The 26,824-nt window shown below is 37.4% G+C and overlaps 2 protein-coding genes across 5 annotated transcripts in view; both read left to right on the forward strand.

Annotated features, from left to right (window-relative positions):
* The window catches only part of LOC127439275 (AP-3 complex subunit delta-1-like), a 43,301-nt gene extending 40,491 nt beyond the window's left edge, over nt 1-2,810 (forward strand). For all 4 annotated transcript variants that reach the window (XM_051695493.1, XM_051695494.1, XM_051695495.1 and 1 more), the window contains one exon: nt 860-2,810. In XM_051695493.1, coding sequence (XP_051551453.1) covers nt 860-955 — 96 coding nt within the window. In that variant the 3' untranslated portion in view covers nt 956-2,810. The remainder of the gene's footprint in view (nt 1-859) is intronic.
* A 3,021-nt stretch (nt 2,811-5,831) lies between these two features.
* LOC127439314 (ubiquitin-conjugating enzyme E2 R2-like) lies at nt 5,832-26,824 on the forward strand. The gene is made up of 5 exons (XM_051695588.1): nt 5,832-6,388; nt 20,706-20,792; nt 25,160-25,257; nt 25,505-25,639; nt 25,754-26,824. The coding sequence occupies exons 1-5, from the start codon at nt 6,203-6,205 to the stop codon at nt 25,971-25,973; spliced, it is 726 nt and encodes a 241-aa protein (XP_051551548.1). The 5' UTR covers nt 5,832-6,202; the 3' UTR covers nt 25,974-26,824.

Raw genomic sequence — 26,824 nt, forward strand, 5'->3', positions numbered from 1 at the left:
ACAAACGTGTACACTACAGTCTTCAAAGACAAAGGACAACTGGCTCTAACAAGGACAGAAAGAGATGTGGAAGGCCAGATGTACAACTAAACAAGAGGATAAGTACATCAGAGTCTCTAGTTTGAGAAATAGACACCTCACATGTCCTCAGCTGACAGCTTCATTGAATTCTACCCGCTCAACACCAGTTTCATGTACAAGAGTAAAGAGAAGACTCAGGGGTGCAGGCCTTATGGGAAGAATTGCAAAGAAAAAGCCACTTTTGAAACAGAAAAACAAAAAGAAAAGGTTAGAGTGGGCAAAGAAACAGATATTGGTCAACAGAAAATTGGAAAAGAGTGTTACAGATCTTAACCCCATTGAGCTTTTGTGGGATCAGCTAGACTGTAAGGTGTGTGAGAAGTGCCCGACAAGACAGTCACATCTATGGCAAGTGCTACAGGAAGCGTGGGGTGAAATGTCACCTGAATATCTGCCACTTTGGTGAATAAAAGTACCAATTTCTTTCCATAAGAGCAAAATCTGTACATTATTCAAAATTTTTGGCTGCCTGTGTGTGTGTGTGTGTGTGTGTGTGTGTACATATATAGCCAAGCCATATTGACGTCCAATTGTGAGTTTTTTGTTTTTTTGTTAAATGTTTGAAATGGTTCACAAATCAGTCTGAATGATTCATTAGTGGATGAGCTTGAATCAAAATTAAGATTGGTTTCCAGAAATCACAAACGACTGGAAATTCATTGGTCAAAAAGCATGGGAACCCTGAAGAACAAATTCTTGGTTCCCAACCCTAAATATGTTACAAAACTCTACACCTCCATTCATGCTAACCCTTTCTCCATGTCTTTATTTTTTCCAGGCCGATCAGACCGTCTCCATTGACGCCAAGTGTGATGAGCCATCGCTGCTGGGGAACGTGCTGGATGAGATCAAGCAGACCTTCTCAAAATGCTGATTGTGTCTGAGAGACCCCTCGTCACCCTGAAACCCCCTAAACTCCACCGCAGCCTCTGCGACGGAAACATGCGCTCAGAATCATATCATGCGATCTGAGACTTGCATCCCCTCCTCTGCAACTCTTCCTTTATATTTATTGGATCTCTCATTCTGTTTTTCCTCTCAAGACCACAAGACCCTTCTCTTGCCTTTTGTGTCACTGATTTTTGTTTCCTCCTCGACTACATCATACTTCCAATGTGCATTCCTCTCATCTGATCTCATCATTCTACATTCTCTTCTTTGGCTTGTTCTCACAACTGGAAACTTTGTTTTAATGACTTTCGCTCTTACTGTCTCATTTCTGCGTTGCCATTGTATTAATGGTCCGTGACGTTCACCTTAAGAAGTGGATTTTTCATTGTCGATGCTTGAGTTTTTTTTTGGTTTTTTTTTTATGTTTTGCATTGTGGTGTTTGCTTTATTTTGTTCTGAAATCCATCAGCGCCTTTCTCCGCATTAAACATCAACGTGTTTGCTCCTTGCCAGTTTCATAGCATATGTGTGGTGTTTTTTGTTTTTTTAAGGCTAGCCCTTGCAAGAAGGTTTAAAGAACCTCTGGGTACTCAGTATTGCACTAGAAACCCTGACACTCTACACTCACCTCCCACCCTCAATCACTAACTGCCCCTGAGCACTACACCCAGCCTCACAAACGCGGTTCCAAACATGCAAATCATTGTACGTGAGAATGTATAGGAATGCATTCTACAACCGTGCTTGCGATCCCAAGTGCATGTGATCATGTGGACCACTACTATTTATGTCCTAATGCTGACATAAAAATAAGAGTGAACCAGTCACAATGTTGGTTTATAGTGTGAGTTTATACTACATTGGTAACTACGATAGTGTATAATTAATATAACAGCACACTAACCGACCTTGCACACTAACCAAATTTACAAAAATGGATTATTCCATGGCTGTCAAATCTGATTTAGTAATTCTTGTACTTTTGTTTCTTCATGGATCCAGTTTCTCAAATGGACTCCACTAGAACTCCAAGAATTTCCCATCATGAAAGGAATATTATAATTAAAAACAAGATCTATTGTCAGCATCTCTGGCAAGCTGTTGGTTACTGCAGAAAATAAGCCCAACTCATACCCTGGTTTGTGAAAACCAATGAAAAGTGTGTTGACGGTTATGCACTTGCTATGGAAATTTTGTCTAGCCTAACAACCGAAAGCTTACATTGACAGTTTTGCACTTACAATAAAAGTCTATGGAGCAAGCAGTTGCCACATAGACTTCCATTGTAAATGTATTTCAGTATACACATTGTTTTCAATGCTGAAAACTGCTTAATCTAGTTTACGGTTGTTAGGCTGGCCTGTTTTTCTGGTTTTAGAGGGATTTGGTGCACTTCAGATAAACTTGCCTGTTTTTTCTTTTTTGTTTTTGTTTTTTTTTCAGCAGGGTTTACTGAGGTACGAGTTGAAATTCATTTCTGTGGTAATCGAAAGAATTATACATTTGTAGTTAACCCCAAATATTTATTTATGTTCTATTGATCATACTGACAGTATCTGATGTTTCTGGACAGTATTATACTGTAAAAGTGATCCATTGTGTGTTTCTTATACATGTCTTAAGAATATTATATTGTTAAAGGGAGCCTACAAAGTCTGTGAAAACTGAGCACTCCCTCAGTCTGTATCACGTCTGTAATGGCTTCATGACTTAGACATCATCCAAACCCGTGCTTGTGTTCTTCAGCTCTTAAAACTGCCGTCTTGTATGTTTGCCGATTACAGTGAATCATTTCTTTTTTTTCTTTTCTTTTTTATGCTGTTAAATGCCTTTTTTTCCACACTACTGAACTGAACTTGGACTGACTAATTAAGACACATGCTGTAAGTAGCTCCTGTCTGATCCAGCTCGCTGTAGCGCTCTGTTGTAAGGACGCAACCAAAGTACAGTTTACCTGCTCTTGAAACCTAACGTTATCTTAAGGTGAACCTTTGCAAGTGTTTTCCATCAAAGTACAAATAAGTTTATCAAGAAGTGACTTCTGGAAGAACAACATTGCAGATTTATGAGGCTTGAAGACTGAATCATCTCATATGGATGAAAACGACTAATTATTAAATCTTATTGTTAAAAGTCACATTCAGATTTATAACTTGCATGGGTAGGAATGTAAACTTTTTGCCTATTTTGTTTTTCTTCGACTTATACATGAACACTTGAATAGAAAATTCCCTGATCATTCCTTTGATTGTCAGTTATTTTCTAGTTTACATTTTTATGTAAATGTTGGCTTCACCATATTACACCTTTTGATGGTATTATGTATTTTTACTTGTTATGAGTACATGAACTTCAAAACAGTGTCTTGGAATGTTTTTAAAAAAAAATTGCGTTTTGCATTAAATGATATATATATATATATATATATATCTCTCTCAATAGAGGGGGTTTGGGGAGGAGGGTCTTAGGTGTCAAAGAAGCTGAGATTTACAGTACGGGGTCCAAATAGTTATGAATACTTAGCAGTTCAATGTGATTCACGTGAAGTGGCCCAGCTGATCTAATAAGGGTTTTCCTTCTGGCAAGTTGTAGTGCAGAATTGCTGGATTTGGCTTCTCATTAAATATACTCTCATTGCTCTTCGTTTGAAGGTTCTGTCAGACTCCATATGTATTTTCCGACTGTATGATGTAATATAATGTTTTAAGATGAATAAATGAGCAAAAATAATGACCAATAATTTGCTATCGACATTCTTTAGAGGTCAACCCAAAAGAGTTCCTGAAGGATACTGTAGTTGTTTGTGTGTGTACCAATAAATTCATACATATTAATAACATGCATCCAAATTTGTGCTCACATTTGCCTCTATTTGAACAACTACAGATGTTTCCTGTTTATATGATCATATGTGTGAACATTTGGCAGTTAAAAGTTTATTTTTTCCTCTCTTCCTTTTAACATAGTGAGTTTTAATGTTGTGTATCTGTATAATGTTAAAATACTGGATGTGTTTCAATTTTTTTTTATTCAAAACATTCTATTTGTACACATTTTCTGCATTTTAAGCATGCATGTTGAAGATCAAAATTAATTTCCCAAATGTTCCATCTTGCTGTTTACATTTAAACCTCATTTTTATATACACCAACATATGTAGAGCTTTATTGGATTTCTCAGCTCTTTTATTTCAGGGTCTCTTGTGACTCCTAAATGTTATTTGTATAATTTAATAAGAGTTGATGTCTAAACTCAAATAGTATACCCTTACATGAAAGTATGTGGTAGTACCATCCCTTACCTTAATTTACCATGGTATCTATAGTGACAAAATATCACAGTTACTTTAGCTATTGTTACAACAATAACAATAATACATTTTATTTGTATAGCACCTTTTGTACGTCAAGTGTCGCTCAGCGCTTCACATATCAGACATTAAAAGTCACAGAAAGTTACTGCGTTAAAATAATGTATCTTAAAAATCCTAAATAAAAAATTTTAAATTGAAAAAATAATATTAAAAGTAACAAAAGAAATGTAGAAAAATAAGCAAACATTCACACATATTGTATATGCATACCTATATATTAACCAAATACTAATAAAAAAAAAAAAGTAATATGTATTTGAATGCTTTTTAAAACTGACAACTTGGCAAATAATAATAAAAAAGACAATGATTCTGAAACTGTTGGAAGGAGATGTCATATTTATTCATATCTAGTAGTAATAATAACTAGTAAACATGGTATTTTGACAAACTATGGTTACCATAAGAGTTGGTACAGTAATACTATCAGTTGGTAATATCATGGTACGATACTGAATGATTGCCATATTCATTTATCATGGTATTTACACTGTGTTCCAAAGTACTTTAAAGAATACCATGGCACTATTGTAGTACCATTGAGCTTACTGAATTTGGGATAGGTATGTTACTGAATGACATTCCAGTTCAGTGTTGGGTAAGTTACTCAAAAAAGTAATCCACTACCAATTACTTCAGTCTCTAAAATTGTAATTGGATTACTTTAATGAATTATCAGTTATTTACTTTTAATCACACTCCCACACTTTTCACAGAAAAGTTTGTTTTTCCGCTCAACGAATTCAAAATGTCTACACTCAAAAAAATAAATGATAATTATTAGATTTACACATTTCAATTTCATAACAGAAATCCATCAAATTGTATTGAGAAATCTTTAATAAAATTAATTATAACAACCTAAATAGTTTGTTTTATTAATTTAATTTAGTTTAGTTTAATTTCATGGAAATCTTTGTTATTGAAATTGAAATGCATAAACCTTAAAAACGGGCTGAAATATTTTTGAATGCACTTTTATGTTTCAAATGTATTCTACATAAATACATTTTTTTAGAAATGTATGTACTCAACTAATGTACTTAAAAGTAAGGCAGTAGCTGTAATCTAATTACAAGAATTTCAAAGGTAAAGTTTTTTTTTTTTTTTTTACTAAAAAGTAGTAATTTAATCACCCAACACTGGTAATGATATAGTAAAAACCCATATTTAAGAGTTTTAATGAAAACCATGGTCAAATCAAAGTAAAAAAAAAAATAAAAAAATAATCATGATCGTACCATAGCCTACAACTTTTTTGTTAGTGTATGTATGCCATATGCTAATCATCATATAGTATAAGCCATATTTCAGCATTGTAATTAAAATATTTTGTTTAAAAAGCATAGTCAAATAAAAGTTATTGCTTCTGTAGTGTTTTCAGTCACAGGATTAAGCAACTTTATAAAGACTAGTGCACTCATGCCTTCCATTGGTTGCAGGAGGTGCATTAGGAGGGACGTGGACTACAGCTGTAGGCAAAGTGTCCTATAGTGTGAGGTTGAGGGAGGGCGAGACACTCGTCACACTCCGCGAACAAGCTGCCCATGTTTATTTACTAACGTCGGAACGCTTGGTTAATTTAAAACACGTTTAAGTATCGTTAGGGACGAGGGGCAGTTTGAACTTCAAATGCCCTACATGAACAACACATTCGCGAGAGCGGCTGGTAATCGCTAATCATAAATTGTCATCAAGGAGTGACTTATATCGGGTTTGTTGGCTCACCGTGGACGAGTTGAGCTTGTTTGGCCATCGAACAAACGGCGTCCGTGCACCGAACTAACGAAAGACAATACTCCGAAGTTGTTTGTGACTGTTGCTTTCCGAAAACAGTTTGCTACTTGTTTTCGGAATATGGCTCATCATGGACATCATCATGTTGCGAGTTCCCAAAAGGCTTTAATGCTGGAGCTGAAAAGTCTCCAGGACGAACCGGTCGAAGGCTTCAAAATAACTTTGGTCGACGAGTCGGACTTGTACAACTGGGAAGTTGCGATATTCGGACCACCCAACACGCATTATGAAGGGGGCTATTTTAAGGTGAGTTTCCGCTCACTGTAGCTGGAACAGTTTACAGTTAATACCAAATGATCGTTTGTTAACAGAGTTGGCGTGTGTTTTTATTCGAATACGTGAACGTGCGAATTCGAATCGAGCTGAATTCGAATTTCTTTATGATGTGTATACACGCGTCATTCGAGCATTCGAAAACGTGAGCTCTTTGTTTTGTCACCATTGTTTATGACGTCAACAACAAGCTCGACGTTACAAATGTTCGTTTGTGGGTTTAAAATTTATAAAAGCGAACGTTTGATTCGTTCGAACGTTCGACTCGTCAAACATTTGGTCTGTACTCGATGAAAGAACTGCTCTTTTGTTCCTCATTGTGCTTTACACTCACCTCCGTCACTTGCATTTCAACTCATTGTTCTCGGACTGAGAAGGAATGTTTTTTTTTTTTTTTTTACAGTTGTCTGTAAAATAAATGATAATAAACTGCAAGAGCGTTTCTTCAAGATTTTCTGCTGGACATTCATTCCCTAAATCAATGACTACATTGTTGGCTTCAAGCTGCAGAACTTGATGTGTTTTGTATGTTTAATCTCAGTCAGATATTTAAAGCAGTTCACTGGAATACACACCTCAGTCTACTAAAATAGTCATATTTATATGTCCAGCTGTCAATAGTTTTGTGTTATGGCACATTTGAGTCTAAATGTGATCACATTTTCTAATTTTATTGTATTTTTTTATTTTTTGTCTCTGAAATTTCTTTAATCTGTATTGTTTTTGGTAAAACCAAAGATAGTGCAGAAGGTCCACAGACCAATGCAATAACTCGAAACGCATAATATATAGGTTGTATGACAGGGAGAATTTTATGTCTAGCAAGGTTCTTCTAAGGACCTATAATTTTCTGAAAAAAAATTGTATTGCTCAATCATAGTGCACTTAAAAACAAGCATAGCATTCTCCATATGCATTATCATGCCAAAATTTAGTTTCTAACATGTTATGGCTAAATATACCTTACAATTGTATTACAGATTTACTTCTTTAACAAGTGCTTTTATCTTTTCTCCCAATGAAATTGCTAATTTAGCCTCAATTGTAGTTTTAATACAGAACTAGACGACACTTGTTAGTTTTCCATTTGCTTATCAGTCCTTTTCCAAACGCAGTTTGAGGGAACTTGATAGCTAGTCTTGATTGAACATTGAATGATGTGAATGAGATTAAACTACTATAGTAATTTTTTGTTGTGGCAGAAAATTGCTTGGCATCTGAGCAAAGTCACTCTGTCAGATCACAACAATGCCAGTTATATTTAGCCCGGCTTCATAGCTATGCCTGTTTGTCATTGGCCAGCATGCAAGCCAACCAACCCCTGTGCACAGCCAGGCCACCAACCTGCTGGACACATTGGAGTCATTCAGTTACTGTGTTCATGGTAGCCTGAGTTGGACTAACAGCAAATGTAATAGGCTATGAACTTTCTAATAGTGGGGCGATTTAGCAAAAACAAATTGCATCACAAAATTCTTTCAGCCATTTGACATTATTTTATGTAGTGATCTTTCTGTATTTGCTCTGAAATGGCTTAAAATGGTGAAAAAAAGTGTTGTAAAATCACAATATTCACAATGTTGCTTAATTTTATATTTGCAGCAAAGTCATCACGAGTATATTGTGAATATTCAGTATAGCTGATTGTTCAATTCTTCAGATTGTATCCTATTTTCCCATTATTGAGCAATAGAATTTCCTTTCCTGTTGTCTAAACCTTTGAAGATAAGTCTCAGCTGTCAATGCATAGCTGTGAAAATTCTCTCCCAAAAGAACAAACTGTTCTGTTTTCCTCTGATGTGGAAAACTGTATCTGCTTGTTGCCGAGGAGGAAGGAAGCAGGTCAGCCCTGGGACTCTGTCAGCATCTCTTCCAACAGGAATAGATGAGTAACCATAACTTCCTTCCATTACACTGGCCCAGACGGGTTTCCCTTCTGCTTTTTACCCTATGTTAAAACGTATATAGATGTATATGCTGGCTCTGGACTTATCATCGTATAAAAAAACTGAAGTTTTTGTATTTTAGTGTCAATAAGGGCAGTGTAATGGTATAAACCATGCGGCGCTAGAAAGGTGTCAGCTTGTAGAGATTTTGCTATACTTTGCTTCATACCACAATAGGATGTTTTTGCACCTCTTTTATGGGACTGGACTACTTCATTTTATTTTAAAAAACATGAAAGTGTGACAAAGAAATGTAGTAATGCAAAAATACTGAGCGGTACGTGTCCCAAACAAGTCAAGATGGGAAATAACTTTATAAAGGATGCTTGGCACAACGTGATGCTTAGTTGTTTATATTTGCCATGCAACATTACAACTTGCTGACCAATGGCAGATAGGGGGAGTGTTTGGGAAACCTGTTTGAAAACAGTCATTTTTGCAATTCTGCTTGTTGCCTCTTGATGCACAGAATGATACACTGGACCTTTAAATTACTGGCCATTCCCCCCCATTGAATTTCCTGCAAAAATAACTTGATATATGCTGTTATCACAATATAGTTATTTTTGTGATAAGGTTTTGCTTATACCACCCACCCCAGCGTCAGTGTTTGCTAGCTTACATTTCCTAGCTAGGAGAGATTTGGCGCAGTCATTAAGTTCTCATGAGTGGGATCCCTTTAAGCAGGCTTCACGTGGCACTGAGCTGACAGGTAGCAGGGTTTACTGCTGATCACCTGGGTAGGGTTGCACCTGCTGTGCGTAAGGTCTCGCTTAAGTTGAGACGTAAAGTTCACACTAAGGGCTTAGTAACTACTAGTTTGTTTGTAACTAAGTCGGTGCTTAATTTGGTTGCACCACCTGTTTTAGGCAAGACTTGCCTAGTAAGTCGTAAGCGCTCTGTAAATTAATGCATAGTTGCATAATATGACGTTTATCTGTATTTATCCAATAAACAGCCTTGACATTTGTACACAGAACTGTTAAGAAGCCGTCAGTTTCAGTTTGATCTTGTTTGCGCACGTAACTGTCTGCTGTAATTAATGATATCCCCATTAAAATACGATACGTAATAAAGCAAGATTTCATTAATGGTATATTTAGCCTATGTAAATAACAATATTCAATAACTATCTAAAACGAATAAGGGACAATAAATAATTACTTATACAACAGGCTGGAAAAATAGACATTTATTAATTTTAATATCTTATATATTTCATATATGTTAATTTGACACCATACACAGGAAAGTGCACCGTTATATCGGTTTCATGCTGAAGAAGTTTTTTACATAATGTTTTCTCTATAGTGTAATGTATGTTGAAAGGATTGGAGCCTGTCACGTGAAACATGAGCTCATTGATGTCATTAAATATCAGTCTGCTTTTTTATTCCATCCGTTACTCCTGGTCGGAGTCTTCCGTAAATGTTTAGTTTATACGTAGGGTTACGTTCTACCTAATTTTAATGGTGCAACGCTCAAATATTTAGTAGTGAGTAAATTGCGGCTTATTGCCCATTTACACCACAACTAGGCTAAGTTGTAATGTACGTATAGCTGGTGCAACCGGGCCCTGGTACTTCCACTGTAGCATGCACACACCCAGGCCCTTGGCAGGTGATGCGAGCTGGACTTGGCTGGGCTTGACTCAGCCTGGCAGCTTGAGTCATGTTACTCCATACCCTCCCCAGGCTAATGGAATGTCACAGAAAAATGAGAGTTCAGATAAATGGAGACTGACACATACTGTGCCTGTTCTAACTTAACTTAGTGCCTAGGAGGAGTTTGGAGAAGTGAGTTGGCAGCCCCTCAACCCACAGTATCAGCAACATTTAACCCCTTCAAAGTGGCTGGATATGTATGTTTTGGTATGGCACTGTAATGGCTAAACTTTTTCAAGAAATTAATGTTCAACACACTGCGCAACGCAAAACAATACTAACCCTTCCCCTAAAATCAAATGTGTACGGAAAAAAAGTTTTTGTTCAATTTGTGGTACGTTCAACATTGCTTTTTGTTTGAGCGGCCGACATAAATAATGGCGTGAGTGGGTGGGACTACCTGTTTGACCAAACAGTGGTAAATGGGGGAGGAGTGTTTGCGAATTCTTTTGAAAACGGTCATTGTTTTTGCGGTTCCATTTGTTGGTACAGAAATTCCATAAAGCAGCTTTAATTTGACTTTAACAAAATGTAGGCTGCGAGGGACGGAAGTACTCTGTTCAATTTGATGTAGTGCTGTGTACTTGGGTATCGATCGCTCAACCTACAAAACATTGAAAATACATATTTCCACAAATTCCGGTGGACAAAAGAACTACAGCCCAAAGTATACTTCGGTCAAATGGGGACGCTCTGGACACCTGACTTAAATCATCAGCAGAGTGTGCGAGCACTAAACGCGCGCAGCTCAATTTTTCAAACCGCGCATCTTTGAACGAGCAGAATGCGCATGTGCCTGGAATTATTTGCACTAATTAGTGTGTCCACAAGGTGGCAACACTCACATTTGAGCCATTGTTGTCACAAAGAAGCGCTAGAATTAATTGACGGTAAACAACAGGCGACAAAGGTAAAAATAACAACGGTGGATGTGCACGTCTAGAGTGCGTGTGTGAGGTGGTCAGGAGATACCTTCATTTGTATAACTCGAGTCTGAAGGACTATGGTCTTAAGTCCTGAAGAGAAATAGTCCAGTGGGTCATAACAGTCGTAGCGTGCATGCTCCTGTCTCTACAAATGTTTACTTAACAGGTTGTTATTTTTAGGACTGTCAATCAACTAAAATATTTAATTGAATTCATGACATGCCAATTACTTAATCGAATTAATCGCTATATATATATATATATATATATATATATTTGATGAGAAAAGTAAATTTAATATAAATATTAAATTATAAATATAATATTAGGGCTGTCAATCGATAATTTGATTTTAAAAAAAAAAAAAAAATTACATGGTAGGCTGATTAATCGCATTTTATTATCTGAGAAAGCCCCTCAAGTAACAATTCAAAATATGATTAATTAATAAATAGATATTTAATTAAAATATATATTATAAAAACATAATTCAGATAATTCAAATGTAATATATTTTTGTGTCAGACGAGTAAACCATTGATAAGACAAAGACAATACAAAAATTGGCTTTAGAATCCAATATATTGCTTATTTCCATATAACTGAAAATAAGCCAAACACTGGCTGTGATGGATGTGTAGCACACCGCACATATTATTTGGTCTCTACCAATGTTTAAGTTAATTGTTTATTTTAAAGTTTAATGTGGTTGTCTTTTTGTAATCAAAGTATAATTTAAAACATGAATACCAGGTGAAATATTCACACAGGACAATATGATTTTAAATCAGTTTATTAAGAACATCAAGGATGAGGGGGCCTGGGTAGCTCAGCAAGTAAAGACGCTGTATTATGACAGTTAGAATTCTGTTTGTATGTTGATTAAAATGTGATGATTATGTTTGGGGTTATTTGAGTAAATTGCTATTTTGATACTTTTAATTTGTGTTTGGTAGAGTGAAAGCAAGGCGAGAGTCATTTTGTCTGTTAGCTTAGTTCAGCACAGTCGTCTGTTTGTCCTTTACCATCATGGGCTACTGACCTATTGGTCGATATTGTTTTTGTGTTTTTATTTTTTTTATTTGGTTGTTACTTTATTAAACAGGAATACAGTTATAATCTGAAAGCCTGGTTTATTTGTTTTCCCTTTATTTTTTCTGAAGACTGATGACTTGAATGCTGCTTTTGCTGAGGAGAAATGAAATAATTCTTTGTCATTGCCCTATTCCTTGTACTGTCTAATTATTGGCCACGGCCATCACACTGACCTACAGTTCACAACAACCCATTTTGCAAATAAATTCGTCAGTCAGTCTGAAATGTATTAAAAGTGCTTGTCAAAGGAAGCGTCAATGTACACCTGCGTCAGAAGGATGCTTTTGGAGCGTCTCACTTTGGTTGCGTCACATCATATACATGCTATTTAAGTCGCTGTGTCAAGTTAAAGGTTGTTTGCAACTTAGGAAAAACATGTCTTGTATATCTCTGCGTTTAGATTTACGCTCTGTACAGCAGTGTTTGAACTCAAGAACGTGTTCTTTTCTCATGCTGTCTGCTTTCAGTAAGTGTGGTTTGTTCTCTGTACAGCTGTGGGTTGCCTACACAGCTGGAGTTTCGCTTACTTCCCTGCTGAAAACTGGTGGTACTTCAAGCTTGAATTGCTCCGATGGTAGGAACATTCCTTATTATGGTCCATGGACATGATTAATTGTGTAAAAAAAAAATTGCGTGTTATTATTATATAATTAATTGTACTGAATTAACACGTTAAACTGACAGCCCTAACATATATAAATGCTCAGATATTAAGATTAAGCATTGGCTGCCCACTGCTGGCGCAGCTTGTAAAAACAAATATTAAAATTCTTTTAATTGAAAATATTACTTGTATTACTAAATGTACATGCAGGTTAGGAGGCATGATTAAGTGTTTGTTTTGTTTTTTTAATGTAATTTATTACATTGTGTTAAATCAGCAGCCATAATTATGTAATTTTATTTAAGTGAATGTTTATTATTGACTGTACATCTCCCTGCATGCTGCCATGTTCGCATGATGTCACATACCCTCATTTCGGTCAGTTTCCAAGTTAAAATGTAAGTCACGTTTTATTGCACTTTTCCAAGTAGGAGGTTGGAATAGAACACAGCATAAAGGCTGTGTTACATTTACCCTTGCACAGTGAAATTCCATAGCCGAAATACAGTTTTCTTAATGGGCATCTGCACGTTTAAGAATTTCACCTGATGGACTTCTAGTGGCGAAGAAGTTTCCCTTTGCAAATTTTGCACATGCGGGTTACTCGCTTCACATCCAGCCCAACCTTCTTTGCCTGTAGAATTTCGCATTGCAAGGTTTAATGTGACCGAGACTTAAAGGAATAGTTCACCCAAAAATGAAAATTTGCTGATAATTTACTCACCCTCAGGCCATCCAAGATGTATCTGAGTTTCTTTCTTCATCAAAACAGAATTTAGGACTTTTAGGATTTCATTTCAGGCTGCCTCCTCTAAACAATGCAAGTGAATGTCCTCCATTTTTTGGCGGCCTATAATGCATATTTAGGGTGCATCAAAATAATCCACATGACTCCAGTCGACAAAGTTCTTCTGAATGCAAACGATTGATTATTTATAGAAATAAAACAATACTTATACTTTTTAACTACAAGTGTTCGCTTCCGTACATCTGTGTGATGTGCGCTCGTGACAGGGATGACGTAAGCTAGCTCGTTGGTAAGGTCGCGCATCACGCGGAGGATGAGTCAGGAAGCACGTCATACACCTTAGCCAAATACATTTAAACTCAGTTTTTCACAATTCCTATCATTTAATCATAGAAAACATTCCCTGTCTTAGGTCAGTTAAGATCACTATTTTATTTTAAGAATGTGAAATGTCAGAATAATGGTAGAGAGAATGATTTATTGCAGCATTTATTTCTTTCATCACATTCCCAGTGGGTCAGAAGTTTACATACACTTTGTTAGTATATGGTAGCATTGCCTTTAAATTGTTTAAATTGGATCAAATGTTTTGGGTAGACTTCCACAAGCTTCTCGCAATAAGTTGCTGGAATTTTGGCCCATTCCTCCACACAGAACTGGTGTAACTGAGTCAGGTTTGTAGGCCCCCTTTGCTCGCACGCGCTTTTTCAGTTCTGCCCACAAATTTTCCATTGGATTGAGGTCAGGGCTTTGTGATGGCCACTCCAATACCTTGACTTTGTTGTCCTTAAGCCATTTTGCCACAACTTTGGAGGTATGCTTGAAGTGCACCAGTCCCTCCTGCAGTAAAGCACCCCCACATCATGATGCTGCCACCCCCATGCTTCACGGTTGGGATGGTGTTCTTCGGCTTGCAAGCCTCACCCCTTTTCCTCCAAACATAACGATGGTCATTATGGCCAAACAGTTCCATTTCTGTTTCATTAGACCAGAGGATATTTCTCAAAAGTAAGATCTTTTTCCCCATGTGCACTTGCAAACTAGTCTGGCTTTTTTTAATGGCGGTTTTGGAGCAGTGGCTTCTTCCTTGGTGAGCAGACTTTCAGGTTATGTTGATATAGGACCCGTTTTACTGTGGAAATAGATACTTGTCTACCTGTTTCCTCCAGCATTTTCACAATGTCCTTTGCTGTTGTTCTGGGATTGACTTGCACCAAACTACGTTCATCTCTAGGAGACAGAATGCGTCTCCTTCCTGTGCGGCATGATGGCTGCGTGGTCTCGTGGTGTTTATACTTGCGTATTGTTGGTTCAGTTGAACATGGTGCCTTGGGGCATTTGGAAATTGCTCCCAAGGATGAACCAGACTTGTGGAGGTCCACAATTTTTTTTCTGATTTCTTTCGATTTTTCCAGGGTGTCAAGCAAAAAGGCACTGAGTTTGAAGGTAGGCCTTAAAATACATCCACAGGTACACCTCTTATCAGAAGCTAATTGTCTAAAGGCTTGATATCATTTTCTGGAATTTAAGCTGCTTAAAGGCACAGTTAACTTGGTGTATATAAACTTCTGACCCACTAGAATTGTTATAAAGTCAATTAAAAGTGAAACAATCTGTCTAAACAATTTTTGGAAAAATTAATGTCCTAAACGACTTGGCAAAACTATAGTTTGCTAATATGAAATATGTGGAGTGGTTAAAAAATGAGTTATAATGACTTCAACCTAAGTGTATGTAAACTTCTGACTTCAATTGTATGTCTTCCCCGAAGATACTTTCTCCTCAAGGACACAGTCTCCCCATTCTCTCTAATGCTTCCTCTATTCAATCAGCGGGCATGGAGGATGCAAGGGCTGTCACCAGAAGACGATGAGGCTGGTAGACTTGAGGGAAGGGCAGCAGAGGTGTGGGAGAACAGGACAGTGTTTTCATGGAGAGTTAGAGCCATGATGACTTGGTTTATTTCCATACCAGCCTGTATCCATAGGGTTGTCTCCCTCTCATTTCTTCTCTTCCTCTCCAATGGGATTGTAGGAGTGAGATTTATTTTTAGGTCACTCTCCAAGACAATATTTTTACCAAAAAAAACAAAACAAAAAACTCTTATTCAAGCTAGCTCAAACTGTAATTTGCATTTACTTCAAACAAATACATTACGTAAGGCAGATATCAGTGTATTCTGGAATCAGTTGCTCATGTAAACCAAATGCATTTAATTACAATGCAGTAGTTAGCTCACTCACCAAGTTTAATTTACAGCTGCATCAAATTTCCAAGAACCCATAACTGTGCACCATACCACTTTCACACTGCCAGTGGAATTGTGAAGTCATATAGTTGTACAAAGTATTTAGGAAATCGTAAAACAGAAACAACCATGTCCTGTTTAGGGTTGGAAATCATAAGGAATTTAATGTTTATGGTTCTGATTACGTGTTACGATTCTGGTCCCTTAAAGGAATAGTGCTCCCAAAAATGATAATTCTCTCCTCTTTTACTCATTCTTATGCTCTCTCTTGCTCGTATGACTCTTTCTTCTGCAGAAAACAAACGAATATATTTCGAAAGATGTATGTTCACATCCATACAATGCAAATCAATGGAGTTAAACACTTCCAGGCTCATGAAAGGACAAAGGTAATCCATATGACTCAAGTGGTTTAATCCATGTCTTTTAAAGTGACGCAATCAGTTTTGGGTGAGAAACAGATGTAACTCTGTTGTTCTCTATAAACCTTTCCATCTGCATTCTCCTTGGGGCTTTCATGAGAGAAGCTCAATTACAGTTCCTTGCGCTTGACACGTGCAAAAGGTTTTACACGCGCTCTTGCATTGTATGGATATTAACTCGTATGTCTTTCAAATGATCTTTGAGTTCTGCAGAAGAAAGTCACATGAGTTTGAGATGGTATACGGGTGAGTAAATGATGAGTGATCATTTTTGGGTGAATCACTTTAACGACTCATTAGCAATTCCTTTAGTTCTTTTGAGGAAGTACTACAACGTGCATCCTGCCATCTTTGTTCGTGGTGTGTATCTTCAACTACAAAATGTCATTCGAACAATCAGCTATGAATAACTGCTCCAAGTCAATGAGCTAGTTAGTTATTAAACGGTTTCAAACCAATAACAATAACTGAAAACTTTGTGACCGATTCATTAAATAGAACCAGCTCATAGTCATTTGGTCGTGAATTGGACTACACTGGTTTAGGGCTGTCAACGAGGCTGAGATACTAAATTTGAATGTTTCACTTTAATATTACCAAAGTTTGAAGTATATTCACATTTTAAAGACATTATTTCAGTTTGGGGGGAAAAAAAAAGCTACAAGACATAGGTGATCACCAGATATTTAAATCGACGTTGTCTCTGAAGTCCACAAGGTTTGCAGCTCCGACTACCTAACCATGGTAACGGCATGTATCTGAGCCCAGTGCTGCAATAGGTGCTGTTCAAACAGGACGCGATACGGAGCACAACAAAATGGAACTGAACGTGCTTGGGAATCTTGACACGCTTCTCAGAATTGAACACTTTTTAACATGATACAGCATTTTAAAACGCATTGCTTATGCTGCAAGATGCTGATAAGAGAGCAAGACATAACTTCTAAAGACCACCTAAGGGGCCGTTCACATCGAACACGTTATTGCATCTATGCAGTTTTTCTTTGTGCAGGAGCACTGTGTATTTTAGACTCCTTGTCAAGTTAAAAAGAACTTAAACCTTTTAAAACCTCGTCTCGAGACACTTGCGTTATTTTTTTGTGATGTATCTAGCTTTTTTTTTATGTAAGAACACGATGGGTCTGAACGGTACCTCATCGTCAGTGCTTGGCACACATTCAATTATTGGTTGTCACTGTTTTGTTGCATGTAATAGAAAGATGTGTTGTCTATCGCATTATGATTTGGTGGTGCCCAGTCTTTCAAATTGCATCATCTCAATTCAAACTGCAAACCCAGCTTAAGTATAATTTCTTTTGCTGTGGTGTTGTAGATTCAGCATCAAAAACATTGAGAATTTTTAGTACAGTGTTCTGTACGCATTGGTGGAAGTCATAAATTATTTAATTCCTGTATTTTAAATAACCGGTCTGAATAAGTACCATTTCTCATTCCCAACTCTATTGCTGTTGGTTTTATGCTTGTATAGTTGCTGTCATTTGGCTGTGAGGTAATGTAGCCATAGAGGGCAGCTTGGCACACTGACTGTTGCAATTGCTCTTATGTGTCTGGTCATGCACAGTGGCGAAGGGCTTCTGTAAGCTGCCTCTGGCGAAACGTAATACCGTTACCTTCTTACACGGATCCCTACTTGAGGTTTAATAGGCTTGCTTGCTTGAAAGTTGCACTGCGCTTCTTGGGTTTCAGGAATCGTGTATCACTTGATATGCACAGGTGTGTGTGTGTGTGTGTGTGTGCGCGTGCGCATTTCATTGCTGGTTTTGCATACCCATCCCCCCCTTCAAGAGTTGAAACACACCAGCTGACCATGCCAAATCAGTAAATGTGTGGTGTGGGGGTCGTGAAGTGGTCTGTATGTATGCAAGCACCCATCGCCCACTGTATTGAAAGGCACCAGGCTCAGCTTGCTACAGATTGTGAAGGATTTGAAAAGAGTGCGTATTTGTAGAGGGTTTGTTTATACATGGATATATACATACATGCAACGTCAATCACCATTCACATTAAATTTACTTCATTAGTACATTACTTGAAATTTCACATGGTAAAATTTTTTGGGGGACTCTAAATAGTAGACTGTAAATATAACCTGGATATTTTATGGCACATTACCTAAACATTTTAACACTCACATAAAGCCTACGCTACAGACTCTCACACTGATTAAATTTTATACTTACAGTTGAAGTCAGAAGTTTACATACAATTCATCTCCACAGATTTCATATTAGCAAACTATAGTTTTGGCAAGTTGTTTAGGACATGTACTTTGTGCATGCAAAGAGTAATTTTCCAACAGTTGTTTAGACAGATTGTTTCACTTTTAATTGACTATATCACAATTCCAGTGGGTCAGAGGTTTACATACACTAACTGTGCCTTTTAATTAGCTTGGAAAATTCCAGAAAATGTCGTCAAGCCTAATTTAGCTTCTGATTGGAGTCAATTGAAGGTGTACCTGTGGATGTATTTTAAGGCCTACCTTCAAACTCAGTGCCTCTACTTGACATCATGGGAAAATCAAAAGAAATCAGCCAAGACCTCAAAAATATTCTGGACCACCACAAGTCTGGTTTATCCTTGTGAGCAATTTCCAAACGCCTGAAGATACCATGTTCATCTGTACAAACAATACTACGCAAGTATAAACACGATGGGATCAGGCAGCCATCATACCACTCAGGAAGTCTCCTAGAGATGAACATAGTTTGGTGCGAAAAGTGCAAATCAATTCCAGAATAACAGCAAAGGACCTTGTAAAGATGCTGGAGGAAACAGGTAAACAAGTATCTATATCCACAGTAAAACCAGTTTTATATCAACATAACTTGAAAGGCTGCTCCACAAGGAAGAAACCACTGCTCCAAAACCGCCATAAAAAAGCCAGACTATAGTTTGCATGTGCACATGGAGACAAAGATCTTACTTTTTGGAGAAATGTCCTCTGGTCTGATGAAACAAAAATGTAACTGTTTGGCCATAATGATCATTGTTATGTTTGGAGGAAAAAGGGTGAGGCTTGCAAGCTGAAGAACACCATTCCAACCGTGAAGCATGGGGGTGGCAGCAGCATGTTGTGGGGGTGCTTTGCTGCAGGAGGGACTAGTGCACTTCAAGCATACCTCCAAATTTGTGGCAAAATGGCTTAAGGACAACAAAGTCAAGGTATTGGAGTGGCCATCACAAAGCCCTGACCTCAATCCGATAGAAAATTTGTGGGCAGAACAGAAAAAGCATGTGTGAGCAAAGGGGGCCTACAAACCTGACTCAGTTACACCAGTTTTGTCTGGAGGAATGGGCCAAAATTCCAGCAACTTATTGTGAGAAGCTTGTGGAAGGCTACCCAAAATGTTTGACCCAAGTTGAACAATATAAAGGCAATGCTACCAAATACTAACATAGTGTATGTAAACTTCTGACCCACTGGGAATGTGATGAAAGAAATAAAAGCTGAAAGAAATAATTCTCTCTACTATTATTCTGACATTTCACATTCTTAAAATAAAGCAGTGATCCTAACTGACCTAAGACAGGGAATGTTTTCTATGATTAAATGTCAGGAATTTGAAAAACTGAGTTGAAATATATTTGGCTATGGTATGTAAACTTCTGACTTCAGCTGTATGTTGATGATACACTATATGGCCAAAAGTTTGTGGACACCATATGTGCTTGATGAACATTTGATTTCAAAACCTTAGGCATCAATTTCCCCCTTTGCTGTAATAACAGCTTCCACTCTTTTGGGAAGGCTTTCCACTATACTGTATGTAGTAACATGGCTGCAGGGATTTGCTATCAGTGAGGTCAGGAACTGATGTTGGTCGATGGGGCCTGACTTACAGTTGCTGTTCCAGTTCACCCCAAATGTGATCAGTGGGGTTCAGGTCTGGGCTTTGTGCAGGCCAGTCAATTTCTTCCACGCCAGACACTGTAAACCATTTCTATATGGACCTCACTTTGTTCACAGGGGTATTGTCATGCTGGAACAGAAAATGGCTATCCCCAAACAGTTGCCACAAATGTGGAAGCACACAAAGCCCAAGCCATTACATAAAGAAAAATTAAGGTTTTTCTTTACTGGATTTAATGGAGTAACCAAATTTGTTAATTAGGAGGTGTCCACAAACTTTTGGCCATATAGTGTATGTATATTTCGACATTGCTGTGAAATGTTTGGACTGCTGTCCAAATAAAGGAGGTATTATTAGGTTGTGCCACAGTTCAGTTTATATGCCGTTTTGGCTGCAATGCAGATGGTAGCTTTACTCCTAATAGGCTTTCCGCTAAATCAGAGATTCTCAAATGAAAAACACACCAAGGTGCCAACAATAAGGGCATTTTGTAATGAACCTAAGCAGTTTTGTACCATTTAACCAATGAATGCACCATAGAACATGTTTAAGCCTGTTTATTTCCTTTTATTTACTACTTGTGAGCATTTATATAACAAGGCTAATACAGTATCGTAGAGTTCTTGGTACCTGTAGTGTTTACTCAGTGAAGAATATTGTTCCATTGAGTGGGCTCAGTACTTTATCTTACACAATGTCAGATAATGTGCTGTTATCTCCTTACCCTGATGAATCTGTTTTTTTTTTTGGGTTTTTTTTCAGGCACGTATCAAATTCCCCATTGACTACCCATACTCTCCTCCTGCCTTCAGATTCCTCACCAAGATGTGGCATCCCAACATCTATGAGGTTAGCCTATTACACAAACCAACCAACTGCAGCCTCATCTGCATTTATTTGTTACCATTATTTTTTAACACTTTACAGTAAGGTTCTATTCATTATCATTAGTTAATGCATTAGGTATCATGATCAAACAATGAGAAATGTATTTTTTACAGCATATATTAGTCTGTTATTGTTAGTTTGAACCTTAAAATTGAACCTTATTGTAAAGTGTTACCTAATAACTAAAGTTTTGAACTATTGCGTGAATGTTCAAAATTCTCATTAAGAACAGAACCTAAAGTTATTTATAGAAATAAATAATAATTTTATAGATATAAATGACAATTTAGTACAATTCCAAAAAAAGTTTGGACAGTATGCAAAAAACAAAAGGCATTTGTAAATTCTATTCACCCTGTGCCAGGGGCGGACTGGCCATCGGGAGAACCGGGACTTTTCCCAAAGGGCCGGCCGCGAAACGGGGCCTAATTTCTCTTCCCAGTCCGCCCCTGCCCAGTGCTATATATAGAAAGTACAACACATTATTTGTTGTTTTACCTTGTGAATTTAATTTGTTTGTTTGTTTGTTTATTTATTTTTTATATACACTCATTTCAAATCACGTGATTGCAACATGCTCCTAAAAAAGTTGGGACAATCGAGTGTTTACCACTGTGTAACATCACCGTTTCTTCTAATAACACATTTTAAACATTTGGGCACTGAAGACACAAGTTTAGCAAGCAGAATTTTCCCTCATCAATTATGCAGGTCTTCAGCTTTGCAATTGCACAAGGCCTTCGTTGTCATATTTTGCGCTTCATAATGTGCCACACATTCTCATTTGGAGACGGATCAAGACTGCAGGCAGGTCAGTCTAGCACCTGCACTCTCATTTTACACAGCCAAACACTTGTAATCCAGGTAGTATGTGGTTTGGAATTCAGGGATGTCCCTGGAAAAGATAGTGTCTGGATGGCAGCATATGTTGCTCCAAAATTTTTACATACAGGTGCATCTCAATAAATTAGAATGTCGTGGAAAAGTTCATTTATTTCAGTAATTCAACTCAAATTGTGAAACTCATGTATTAAATAAATTCAATGCACACAGACTGAAGTAGTTTAAGTCTTTGGTTCTTTTAATTGTGATGATTTTGGCTCACATTAAACAAAAACCCACCAATTCACTCTCAAAAAAATTAGAATATGGTGACATGCCAATCAGCTAATCAACTCAAAACACCTGCAAAGGTTTCCTGAGCCTTCAAAATGGTCTCTCAGTTTGGTTCACTAGGCTACACAATCATGGGGAAGACTGCTGATCTGACAGATCAATAATTGACACCCTTCACAAGGAGGGTAAGCCACAAACATTCATTGCCAAAGAAGCTGGCTGTTCACAGAGTGCTGTATCCAAGCATGTTAACAAAGTTGAGTGGAAGGAAAAAGTGTGGAAGAAAAAGATGCACAACCAACCGAGAGAACCGCAGCCTTATGAGGATTGTCAAGCAAAATCGATTCAAGAATTTGGGTGAACTTCACAAGGAATGGACTGAGGCTGGGGTCAAGGCATCAAGAGCCACCACACACAGACGTGTCAAGGAATTTGGCTACAGTTGTCTTATTCCTCTTGTTAAGCCACTCCTGAACCACAGACAATGTCAGAGGCGTCTTACCTGGGCTAAGGAGAAGAAGAACTGGACTGTTGCCCAGTGGTCCAAAGTCCTCTTTTCAGATGAGAGCAAGTTTTGTATTTCATTTGGAAACCAAGGTCCTAGAGTCTGGAGGAAGGGTGGAGAAGCTCATAGCCCAAGTTGCTTGAAATCCAGTGTTAAGTTTCCACAGTCTGTGACGATTTGGGGTGCAATGTCATCTGCTGGTGTTGGTCCATTGTGTTTTTTGTAAACCAAAGTCACTGCACCCGTTTACCAAGAAATTTTGGAGCACTTCATGCTTCCTTCTGCTGACCAGCATTTTAAAGATGCTGATTTCATTTTCCAGCAGGATTTGGCACCTGCCCACACTGCCAAAAGCACCAAAAGTTGGTTAAATGACCATGGTGTTGGTGTGCTTGACTGGCCAGCAAACTCACCAGACCTGAACCCCATAGAGAATCTATGGGGTATTGTCAAGAGGAAAATGAGAAACAAGAGACCAAAAAATGCAGATGAGCTGAAGGCCACTGTCAAAGAAACCTGGGCTTCCATACCACCTCGGCAGTGCCACAAACTGATCACCTCCATGCCACGCCAAATTGAGGCAGTAATTAAAGCAAAAGGAGCCCCTACCAAGTATTGAGTACATATACAGTAAATGAACATACTTTCCAGAAGGCCAACAATTCACTAAAAATGTTTTTTTTATTGGTCTTATGATGTATTCTAATTTCTTGAGATGGTGAATTGGTGGGATTTTGTTAAATGTGAGCCAAAATCATCACAATTAAAAGAACCAAAGACTTAAACTACTTCAGTCTGTGTGCATTGAATTTATTTAATACACGAGTTTCACAATTTGAGTTGAATTACTGAAATAAATGAACTTTTCCACGACATTCTAATTTATTGAGATGCACCTGTATCTTTCTGCATTAATGCTGATACACCCACATATCATGACAAACACTGGCTTTTGGATCTGACATTGGTAACAGCTTGGATGGTTCTTTTTCTCTTTGGCCTGGAGAACACGGCTGCTGTTTTTTTCCAAAAACACAAATCCACTGTTCTACTTTGCATCTCAGATGAGACAGAGCCCAGAGAAGTCAGCGGCACTTCTGGACAGTGTTGATGTATGGCTTCTCCTTTTCAATAGTAAAGTCTTAACTTGCATCTGTGGATGCAGTGATGAATGGTGTTGACTGACAAAGTTTTACCAAAGTATTCCCAAGTATTCTCATGTCATGATATCCATTATGGACAAGTGACTGTTTTTAAAATGGTGACTTCTGAGGGATTGCTGATCACGCAGATTCAGAAGTGGTTTTCCTCTTAGCCCTTTACGCATTGAGATTTGACCGGATTACTTGAATCTTTTAACTACATTGTGCACTGTAGAGGGTGAAATGCCCAAAATCCTTCCAATTTGTCTTTCGGGAACATTGTTCTTAAAGCGCTGGATTATTTGCTGATGCATCTGTTGGTAAATTGGCGAGCCTCGACCCATCCTTGCTCTTGAAAGACTAGGCTTTTATTGGGGCTCTTTATATACTAAAACATGATCGCCTCACCTGTTTAACATCTGATTCACATCACCTTGTTATTTCAACTCGTCAGTTACTAGTCCTAAATTGCCCCTGTCTCAACTTTTTTTGGATTGTGTTGCAGGCATCAATTTCAGAAAAAAAAAAAAAATTATATCTCTTCAAAAAGCAAGTTCCTTGTCTTTATACTGTTTTTTTTGTTTGAATACAAGTCAAAGTATATTTACAAATCATTCCTTTTTGTTCTTATTGGCATTTGCATACTGTCCCAACTTTTTTGGAATTGGGGTTATGTTTATATTTAGCTGCCAAAGTTAACTTGTTACCTTTTCCGACTAAATTAACTCGATGTATTTACCTAATTATGGTGCTTGATAAACTTACTGTTACTGTACAAACTACTGTCATTTTTTTTTTTTTTTTTTTAAAGTCCTTTTAGACAAGTCTTTATTAAACCAACGTTTAAAGTTTGTCTTCACAAACTTTTCTTTTTCTAGTTTAACCATGACTACTGCTTCAGGATCCATAAATCCTCTTTGTTATATTGTATTTATTAGGGCTGGGTAAAAATCGATTAATCCCGATCTTCATATGAACTATACTGATTCGATTCTTAAATTCTAAGATTGATCTTTTACTTTCAGGATTACTTCAGTTTTGGTTGTGTTGATTATTATTTCTATTAAATAAATAGCAATTGAACTAGTTTGTGGCCTGTTGTTAATTTAATTTTAATATTTTCACAATGTATTTTCGTTATGTCACTTAGAAGGTTCCCTGTATAATTTACATTGTTAGGTGAGTTTTTTTTTTTAATAATATATAAACAAAATGGATATCATACTTGAAATATACCCAAAAATGAATCTGAATCTAATCAAATTGTATCAGAATCAAATTTAATTGAGAGCTTTTGAATCAGAATTGAATTGAAATATCTGTTACAAAACCCAGTCCAAAATTAGTTATCTTTGTGTGCTACATTTTGTAAAGCAGTATTTAATGCCAAATTTCTACAATAAAATTAAGATATTTTAACCTATTGACAGACCCTTTTTTATTACAAGATCGCATAATAGAATCACATTTTACTGTATTTCATAAAATAAAGGATTGTTTTGAAGAGTGTTATCAGGACACATTCATAAGCGTGATAGACATTTAACAAGTTTACAATATTTCAGAATGGAGATGTGTGTATTTCCATACTGCACCCACCAGTGGATGATCCACAGAGTGGAGAACTGCCATCAGAGAGGTGGAACCCTACACAGAACGTGAGGTACAACATACTCTCTTAGTCCTTGATCATTTAACGTATTTTATGTAGGCAGACTAATATTCCACATGTTCCCAATTCAAGGCCTGTGTTATTGCAGTGTACTTCACAGTTTCCCCTTGCAATTGTTTGCACACTGCATCTTCTCCCATCTCGGTTACGCCTCAACAATTTGAGACCAATAATTAAGACAATTATTTAATTAGTCAAATATAATCATCCATTGCAGTGATAACTGCTTCCATTTCAGGACTATCTTGCTAAGTGTTATCTCACTGTTGAATGAGCCCAACACCTCCTCGCCTGCCAACGTAGATGCCTCCGTCATGTACCGCAAATGGAGGGACAGTAAAGGGAAAGATCGGGAGTATGCAGAGATCATCAGGTTAGTAATCTCTTACTGTGTAACCATATACAGTATATACTCGCAAGTGGAGTAATACAAATAGAGAAGGGTCCCAGTGCTGTTCTGTTGAATAAAACTGATCTCTGTTGATAGGAAGCAAGTTTTATCCACCAAAACTGACGCCGAAAGGGATGGAGTCAAGGTGCCCACCACACTTGCAGAATACTGCATTCGTACCCGTGCCCCACCCACTGACGAGGTCAGCACCCTATTCTATGAAGACTACTATGATGACGAAGACATAGATGATGATGAAGAGGAGGGTGAAGACTGTTGCTATGACGATGATGACTCCGGGACAGAGGACTCATGACAACCAGACCCATGTTTTCCAAAACTGATCTCTCCACGCCCCTGTACCCATTTTGGTTTCGTTGTTTTTAGTTTGCTTCGAAAAGGAGTGTTCTAGTTATTTTGTCCATTTCTGTATCAGACGTCTGAAGTTCCCTGACAGTTAGTTTTGTCTGGTTTTTGGGGCAGATGGGTTTCAGCTAATCAGTGCTCAAGAGCCCAGCTAAGTGCATACATGCTTATAAAGGATCAAATAAACAACTTGCCTATCCAAAGCATGTTGGTGCCTGATCTCAGGTTTTCAATGTATGTGGAAAAAAAGCATTGCCATCTTGGAGGGGATAAAAAGTAGCTAATACACATTCTCAGGGCTACTTTAATTTCTTTAAACCACAATCCATTATATACGGGTTGTAGTACTTGCAAATTATGTGTGGGATTTCTCCACGTTATCAAGAAGGGAATTTTCTCAGTAGTTGATTTATCAAACATAGCTCATACCTTTCTACGCTGACTCCTTCCATTGGTCTTTAATTTGTTTCATTTTATCCTCAAACACACCTATAATGTTTTGTTCGATTTTAAGGGGGTGGCAAGGTAGATTTGTGCATTCGGAACTTCTTTGCTTTATTTAGCTACTTTGTTGAGGGAATTTTAATTTTATGTATCTTTTTTTATTTTAAGCCTTGTGGTGACTTATTTGGAAGCTCAAAACTTCCTCAGGAAAACAGAGTTTGAGAGGTTGGGGTGTTTATGGCTGACCCATTAAACCCTTTTATAAAATTATATGCACACGGGTATTTTGGGTCACTTTCCCTTGTTTTTTTTCTTTTTTGGTATGCTTTGTAAATCTAATTTAAATTCTCAATAAAG

Source organism: Myxocyprinus asiaticus, chromosome 50 (assembly GCF_019703515.2).
Source record: "Myxocyprinus asiaticus isolate MX2 ecotype Aquarium Trade chromosome 50, UBuf_Myxa_2, whole genome shotgun sequence".
Classification (NCBI taxonomy): Eukaryota; Metazoa; Chordata; class Actinopteri; order Cypriniformes; family Catostomidae; genus Myxocyprinus; species Myxocyprinus asiaticus.